Source organism: Poecilia latipinna, unplaced genomic scaffold (genome assembly GCF_001443285.1).
Source record: "Poecilia latipinna isolate Pla-1442-1.1 unplaced genomic scaffold, P_latipinna-1.0 Scaffold382, whole genome shotgun sequence".
Taxonomy (NCBI): domain Eukaryota; kingdom Metazoa; phylum Chordata; class Actinopteri; order Cyprinodontiformes; family Poeciliidae; genus Poecilia; species Poecilia latipinna.
In genome coordinates, this window is record NW_015112998.1 from 6477 (window position 1) to 14757 (window position 8281).

At 38.3% G+C, this 8281-nt stretch overlaps 2 protein-coding genes across 2 annotated transcripts; both read left to right on the forward strand.

The window, feature by feature from the left end:
• The first annotated feature begins 420 nt into the window (after positions 1–420).
• smpd5 (sphingomyelin phosphodiesterase 5) lies at positions 421–5442 on the forward strand. Its single transcript, XM_015036819.1, has 8 exons — positions 421–714; positions 1493–2659; positions 3390–3465; positions 3541–3681; positions 3779–3868; positions 4236–4299; positions 4433–4592; positions 4750–5442. The coding sequence occupies exons 2-8, from the start codon at positions 1589–1591 to the stop codon at positions 4855–4857; spliced, it is 1710 nt and encodes a 569-aa protein (XP_014892305.1). The 5' UTR covers positions 421–714; positions 1493–1588; the 3' UTR covers positions 4858–5442.
• Positions 5443–6097: 655 nt separating this feature from the next.
• On the forward strand, positions 6098–7579 carry malsu1 (mitochondrial assembly of ribosomal large subunit 1). The gene is made up of 4 exons (XM_015036820.1): positions 6098–6511; positions 6924–7099; positions 7193–7274; positions 7353–7579. Exons 1-4 carry the CDS (start codon positions 6205–6207, stop codon positions 7508–7510), a joined length of 723 nt encoding a protein of 240 aa, XP_014892306.1. The 5' UTR covers positions 6098–6204; the 3' UTR covers positions 7511–7579.
• The last annotated feature ends 702 nt before the right edge of the window (positions 7580–8281 follow it).

The following is an 8281-nucleotide window of genomic DNA, read 5'->3' on the forward strand; positions in this document are numbered from 1 at the left end:
AAGTATTTTTAATTATCAGAATGCAGTCATAATATATTTAGTTTTTTCTTTTCCTTACACACGAGTTTCCGTCAAAATATTTTGCTTCGTCTTTTGCTTTTTTGCAGTTTAGATGCTAAAAATTTACCCGAGCAGTTTCAGAAATGTTTTAATACAGGTTATCCAGAGGCAAATCCTTCTTTCTGCCACAATTTTAGAATTTAGTGGAATATAATATGCGCTATTGATTAAAACGTGGGAAATTGCTTATTTGCTGACAAGCTACTCCATCATCCTAGAGTTAAATAAATACAAACAAGCATTAGCAATATAAAATTAATCAGGAAAAAAATAGCACAGAATTACATATTTGAATGTATCTTAATAGGACATAAATTAAAGGGGTCAAGATAACAAAAAGAGAAATAACAGAAACAAAAGAGCCTTGAGTTGATATCCGATTATTTTATGAACAGTGGAAAATGACGGGGCACTAACGTGACTGGCAACAACGAAGGGGGCGTGGCCTAAATTCAGCCGGGACAGGAAGGGTTTTTTTACGCTTCAAAGTGCTGCTTTCGCGGCTCGGTTATTCTGATTTCCTCTCAAAGCCTGCATGCTGGCGGTGAACATTTGATATACAAAAAACAAAAATAGATATGTTGGTACTAGTACACCAGCAGTGTTTATAATGAATGGGTCCATCACACGGACTTCCGATTTTGTCCGGTTCAGGTAAGACCATTGGATCAAATCATCAAAAGACAGCTAAGCAGTTTAAGCTAGCTTCCCTCCCTTGTAGACACAGGTAATTGAGATTACAGAATGTGAGTGATGTGTTATAAACCATGTGCAATGCGTGATCATTCATTAGTATTATGTTATAATCTAGGTCTGACGTTTTGGTGGCTTTATTTTTGTTTTAAGTTTAGCGTTTCATTGGGCAGGTCAGATTGAGAAATGTTCTAACTTGAATGTGCTTCACGTGAAATAATTTAAATTTAAATGTTGCAGAGCAAGTTTTGAGAAGAGTTAAGCTGTGCCTCAACCAACAGTTGCAGACGGTGTATTTCATGTGTAAATCCACACAAAGGCAAGGGTGTGGTGCTCAGATCAGCATAACATTACCTTACAGATGGATTACACTATGTTCATATTCACTGACGATTTTAAAGAGGAACGTGACTATTTTACACTGTTTTAATCAGGACAACTTGCATAACCGTACTTGGAAGGAGTGTGGCTGTTAAACTATTCATATTTAAACTTTTTGTCATTTTGTCTGTTTAAAGCAGTAAGTGTATTTTATTAAGACTTTATAACAACATAAAATAGTGCATAGGCTCTGCATTTTTCATCCACGGAATGCAGTGTAATTCTGTGACTTTGTATTTTCCACTACATGCACGGACATGCAGTCAGAAGCTAGTTCTTCCTGGGAACTCTGGTGCATATGTTGATGCTGTGTGTAAGAAGAAGAATGCACCATGATAGTCTTTTCTTTCTCTTCTAGAGTCTCTGGAGAGAGAGATTTACCTCTGGAATAATGCCAGAGCAGGATATCTGGATGCTGTTCAACCTTCGTTTTGTTTAGAGACAACGGGGAGCCATGGTTCTACGGGCGTCTCCTTTCCCCAGTGGGTTCGTTGCTGGCCTCCACGCCATAGGATGGGCGTTAATTGTGCCGTGCTTCTGGTATCTTGATCGCGTTATTGCTGTGTGCAAGTCCACCACAAAGGAGAAGAGGGAGCGACAGGAGGAAGAATGCTACCTCCACCCCCTCAAGGTCTTATGCGGCTCTATTTTCTTCTTCCTTTTCTTCCTCCTCACAGCCCCCTTTGCTTTCCTCGGATTTTTGCTCTGGGCGCCGCTTCAGGCCTGCCGCCGGCCGTTTTCCTACCACAGAGTGGAACCGACCTCAGCAGAGAGGGAGACAAACAGAGGCTTTGAGCAAACGGGAAAGGCGTCCTTTACCTTCGCCTCAGCCAATCTGTGTCTCTTACCAGACAGCCTGGCTCGCTTCAACAACCTGGGCCACACCCAGCGGAGGGCGTACGAGATCGGCAAGCGTATCGCGGAGAGCGTCGTGCGACCCAATGTGATAATCACGGTGGAATCTCCCAGCAGCTGCGGCCCTGTCAGCCCCTCGGACAGCATCATCCCCAGAGCGTGCTCAGACACAGACGGGGGCTTAGAGGGGCAGTCTCAACCCACAGGAGAACCAACCGAAAGTTCTGTGTCCTCTGATGACGCAGAGGAGCCGCTGACCGAGCCATCCTCTTCCCAACTGAACTATAATGAGAACTCCAACAAACAGGGGCAGCCTGGTCGCAAGAGTCCTGCTGCTTTGTTCTCCCAGCGTACTCGTCAGCAGGATGAGGAACCCTGGGAGGTGTCGCCCTTCTTCCCGGCCAATATCGATATACTGTGTCTGGAAGAGGTGTTTGATAAGAGAGCTGCTATGAAGCTCACCAATACACTTAAACCACTGTTTGGACACATACTGCATGACGTCGGCGTGTACGCCTGCCAGCCGCCGTGCAGATGTTCTGCCTTTAAGTTCTTCAACAGTGGTCTGTTCATGGCCAGTAGGTTCCCGGTGCTGGAGGCCCAGTACCACTGGTTTCCCAACAGCCGTGGGGAAGACGCTCTGGCTGCCAAGGGTCTGCTCGCCACTAAGGTGCTTCGTTAATCTGACAATAAGTTGTTTTTTATTTATGTGTTGAGGAATGTACTAGCATATCAGCTTCCTGAGCTAATCTACTAGAAGAGATTGAGTCACAAACATATGAAAAGATATCCTAAGTAGTTCATCATGCTGGTTCAACTAAATAAGCTTTGATTCTTGATTAAGGAAGATGCTTTAATAATCCAAACAGGTTATTAAATTAAATTAAACTAATCTGCTAATTCCATTTTGTTTTTAGTTTAAAGGCTATATAGCACAATTGAGAAAAGTGCTGAAGGCTTTTTAGCACTTGAGGTTTTTAATCCATCAGAGATCAGAGGAAAATGATCCCCACTTATGCATCTAAGCATGCGGGGATCTGTTTTTTATTAACCTTACAACAGGGTGATTTGTTCATACTTCAAAAATGCTGGGAAGACTTAGTTTGCATTTAATGAACAAAAAAAAGCAGATTTTTTTCAGCATTTTGTTGTCAAAATAAGATTTATCAGGTTATTAGTTTATATTTTTCTATTCAAGCTATATAAATGCCTTCAAATTAAAGGTTGGGTTGTCTTTTTAGAAGTTAAATTTGATATGATGCTCCTGCAAAACATGATGAATTTTTTTGAAGAAGGTACTCACTAATAGCAGAAGATGCCAATAAGTATGGGAGGGGGCTGAATTTGTTTTACCAGTAACCCTAAGATGAGATCAAACCCCATTATTTCAACATTTTCAGGTTCTAATCGGGCAGAACCAGAAACAGAAGAAAGTGGTTGGCTATTTCAACTGCACGCATCTTCATGCACCGGAGGGTGAGCACCAATTTCATATTTGGTCCGATCAGATAGGCTCACGTTCTTAAACTACGTTCCCCGTGTTGCCCACAGGTGAGGGGAAGATTCGCTGTGACCAGCTGGACATGGTCACCAGGTGGATCGGGGAATTCCAGGCCGCCCACAAACAGCCTGACGAGGAGGTGGTTTTTGATGTGCTGTGCGGGGATTTTAACTTTGACAACTGCTCACCTGGTTTGTCTTGTTCGCAGTTGTAGCTGGTGTTATGTTAAGGACATTTTAAAGCTCATTTTAGACCTGTTTGAATAAGCATGTAATCTGTCCTGTGTAGATGACGTTTTGGAACAGAACCACAGTTTGTTTGAGGAGTACAGAGATCCGTGCAGAGCAGAAGCTGGAAAAGAGAAGCCCTGGGTTATTGGTTGGTATTATTTACATCTTTAAAACTAGACTACATACAGCGCATTGCTAATGTATTCATACCCTTTTCTCTATTGCGTTTTTATCACTTCAGTCAGGAGGTTTGAATTGTAGTGTGTACACCAGATTTTTTACATTAGCTTTTGTTTTTTATGTGCGAATCATGTTGAAACTGCATCACGTCCCTTCCACCTGATGGTTTCGCACTTCTTCATGGTGCTTTGTCTCTAAAAAAAAAATCCCTGACAAATTGTGGTTAAACTCAAGGGATACGAGTCCTTTTTCAAAACACAATACTTGTATGTGGTAAATGTCGACAGTCCTGATTGGACAATCTTACGACTGTGTTTTGTTTTCCCTAACCAAAGGTACTCTGCTAGAGCAGCCTTCTTTGTATGAGGAGGATGTGAACTCCCCAGAAACGCTACAAAGGTTTTTTTTTTTTTTTTTCTAGTTTTCTTCTGTTTACTCCAGCAGAAATATGATGAGAGAAGCATTATTTAAATTTGGAGTATTCACTGTGGTGACATGACAAACTGTTTTTTTTTTCTTTGTGCCTCTGTAGGACTTTGGTATCAGAGGAGACGAGGAAGCAGTACATCTCTCCTCCTGTTCCTAAACAGGGTGTTCCTCTGGTTTACCCAGAACCTGGCCAGCCTTGGATTGGGCGTCGGATTGATTACATTCTCTACCGGGAAACCTCTATTTCAAAGCTCTGCAGAACAGTATGTTCACTGATGAGTTCTTTTCTTGCTGTGCTCTGTTCCCATTTAACCCATGTTCCTCCTCATTCTAGAAAATAGCCTAATATATTGAGAGTTCATCATATATTAACAAATTAAAGCAAAGCTAACATATTTTGGTTTGCTTTTACCCATGCAGGAACTGGAAGAGGTGACCTTCATATCTCAGCTGGCTGGGCTTACTGATCATATTCCTGTTGGCTTGAAATTGAAAGTCAGTATGAACGCTGACTACGAGGATGAATGAGAGCTAATTTTAAAGAGCGGGAGCCAAATGTACACAATTTTACACAGTTTTACTTTAAACTGTTTATTGACATACTTGAATTTGTAATTTTAGGAAAACTTTTAACCACTGGGTAAGTTTGTGACACAGGTGGAACTTAGTTTTTTTTTAAATATTTTTTTATGGTTTCACACTTCATATGCATTTTATACATTCGGAGCTGCTCAGAGTTGTTGCATTGATCTTTATAAAGCTATGTTTTCAATCAGCAGAAAAGAAAATTCTTCTTAAATAAATTAAGAGTAATTTCATTTTTCTATCCTGATATAAATGTGTCCTCTACTATGATGTCAAACATTTGACTATTAAACTCACTGATCACCGGTGCCATTGAGTTCATAAAGTTTGCATGCATGATCACAAATTTATTGCATCTCATAAGCAAACTGCTGGTTTGGGTTTGTGTATTTATAGGCTGATTTGGTTAAATCACTCAGAATAGATTAGTATGATCAGAATGATTAGGATGATTACTAAGAGATTAGATTATGTCAGATTGGTTTAGATTGTTTTTTTTTATTTAATAAATGATATAATTTAAATATGCTCCTTAGAGTCTTCTCCTGTTGTGTTCTTCTGCTGTTTAATGATTAGCATTATTTTATGCTATAAAACATTTACATTCGATTTAAAAAAAAAACATACGATATCTTCAAGGGAGCAGCATTTGCTCATGGGACTGTTCAAGAGAAATGCAATGTACTCAGTGTTAATTTTATACAGTTAAACCCCAAATTATTCATACTCCTTTTAGATATGATATTAATGTAAATAAAATCATCTAAATTACCTTTTTAAAATCGGTACTTCTTTTACTTTGTTTCATTATCATGTTTAATTTTCAATCACACAAACAACCTTATTGGTTAAATTTAAAAAGTATATAATCAAAAGCCGCCAGAAGATCTATGTGTATTTCTTACTTTAACTGTTAAGTCTCAACAAATCAATGAAAAAAAATGAAAATATTACTATTTATTTACAACAGATGACTAGTATGTCGTGATTCTAATTAAGTAATTGAACACGTTACTCTGAAAGTGCTCACTGTGTTAGGACTTGTTTCACTCAATCATAAGTCAAGATAAACCGTTTAAAGCTGGTTTATAATGTGAAATACGAGGCAGTATGTTTGAGAGTATTCGCCGACAGGTGGCGGTATTTCCTGTTATTTTATTCACAGCATAGAAAACAACGAAGAACTGTACAAACCAATCAGAATCCAAGGACAAGATCCACTTCCTGTTTTTACCGCTCGTGGGGCAACTTTAACAGAAAGCGACTGTTTTGCTCTGTAGCTTAAAAATCATGAATATTCTGTGTAAATCCAGGATATTGGTATCGTCAGTTTGTCGGAAAAGTAGTTTATTAGATCAATTGGCTGTTCCTGGATGCACGAGTTTGATATTCAAAGCCCGGTGCCACAGTCTTGCTGTTAATTTATCCTCATGTCAACAACGCTGGCGTTACGGAGCGTGTCCCAGGTGTCCCTTTGAGTCAAAAAGATGCTACACAGACAGAGGTGAGGGCAGACTCACAGAAAGACCGGAGAAATTAGAGTACGAAACCGAGGAGGAGGAAGATAACAGGCGTAACTCTAATTCCCAGAACCAGGGTAAGATATATCTAGCTGCTATAATAACTAAGCACGTTATTATAGCAAGCATGTTTTTGTTTTTTACTGTATAAATCTATAAATGTGATGAAATGATCACATAAAATTATGGGAACATGCTGTTTGTTGCTAGTCAAGCAACATTAGCCAGTTACTGTCATTTATTGGCGACTGACTAGTCCAGCACGGTTTTTTTTTTTTTATTATTATAATCTTATGTACTAAATATTTTTGTTAGAGGCTATTTATTTTTACTATTAAAGGTTACAAAAAGTATTTATTTTTCAACTTACTTTTTGAAATCGTACATAGGATGCTTTATAATAATAATTAACAGTCAAATTAATTCCTTATGAAAGTCAGACAGTCTTAAAAATCCTCAAATACTTAAAGATTTTCTTATTTTGTCCAGGATTTTCCGAGGTGTTCACTCTCGATGTTCTGACCTCTCTACTGCGTCAAGAAAATGCTGTGGACCTGTGTGTGATTAAAGTGCCGGATCATATTCAATATGCAGATTACTTGATTGTGGTCAGTGGTGTCTCACCAAGACATATCCGTGCCATGGCTCTTTATGCTATCAAAGTGGTAACTATTCTTGACTTGCTTTCTATTTGATATATTTATAAAAGCAGCCTACATTTGTTTTCAAAGTCAGTACTAAGACTTGCTCTCCTTCAGTTCAAGTTTATGAGGAAACACGGAGAGCCACATGCCAAGATTGAAGGCAAAGATGCAGAGGACTGGATGTGTGTTGACTTTGGTGTGTAAAACTCCTAAAGAAAATGGTTTTTCCCAACTGGTGTTGCTGTTTTAAAAATAGATTTTGTTTCTTTCTCAGGTAAAATGGTTGTTCACTTCATGTTGCCTGAGACCAGAGAAGAGTATGAACTGGAGAAACTGTGGACTTTGCGTACCTACGACGAGCAGCTGAAGAAAATCCCTGTAGAGACGCTGCCAGAAGACTTCATATTTGATGCCAATGAATTTACAAAATGACTGTATATTTAAACAGAGCCAGAAGTCAACTAATTCATTAAAAATTTGTATTAAAAAAATTTAACAAGATCATTCCTTCCTCTTTTTTTTTTTTTTTGCATCGCCCCTATGTCATACTGGTGAAGTTTATAAAACGACTGAGTTCTTGAATATCTGCAGCACAGTCCCCAATAACTTTGAAGATTTTAATTAAAAATTTAAATTTAATTTTACTTCCTTTATCATCTTGATAAGTGTCAGGTAACAAGATCAATATGAAACCTTGTTAGTTACTGACCCAGCTGGTTTAACTTTCTAAATAGTTGCCAAGTGTAGGTATGAGCAACTTTAGACCAGAAGCTATTGTCACTGCATCCTGACTTATTAAGATTCAGACAAATCTGTCTCTCCCGAATGAAGTGTTCTCATATCTTTCCCACTTTTAAGAGTGGATATGAGAATTGGGTCTAAACTGTACTTCGAAGCATGAGATAAAGGATCACTGGACAAAAGTATAACAATGTAGAGTTTTTATTGCATCTACTTGGATATGCAGAAATAATAATTTAACCTCAGAATTGATGGTTGTTTGCAAACATGATTCTAATTCAATCAGTCAATTAACCAATTGTTAATTGACAATTGTAAATAATAATTGATATTATTTACATATATCTTGTGGGAAATGCACATGAATATATAGTGAACAGGTAAAATTCACTATATATTTTACCTGAGGAAAAACAGTTTTTCAATGATCAGGAGGAAATAAAAGATTTAGACATAAAAATG

Coding starts and splice junctions, on each gene's coding strand:
- malsu1 (XM_015036820.1), top strand. CDS start 6,205: ATGAATATTCTGTGTAAATCCAGGATATTGGTATCGTCAGTTTGTCGG. Junction 7,100..7,192: donor CTCTTTATGCTATCAAAGTG/GTAACTATTCTT, acceptor GCTCTCCTTCAG/TTCAAGTTTATGAGGAAACA. Junction 7,275..7,352: donor CTGGATGTGTGTTGACTTTG/GTGTGTAAAACT, acceptor TTTCTTTCTCAG/GTAAAATGGTTGTTCACTTC.
- smpd5 (XM_015036819.1), top strand. CDS start 1,589: ATGGTTCTACGGGCGTCTCCTTTCCCCAGTGGGTTCGTTGCTGGCCTC. Junction 2,660..3,389: donor AGGGTCTGCTCGCCACTAAG/GTGCTTCGTTAA, acceptor CAACATTTTCAG/GTTCTAATCGGGCAGAACCA. Junction 3,466..3,540: donor GCATCTTCATGCACCGGAGG/GTGAGCACCAAT, acceptor TGTTGCCCACAG/GTGAGGGGAAGATTCGCTGT.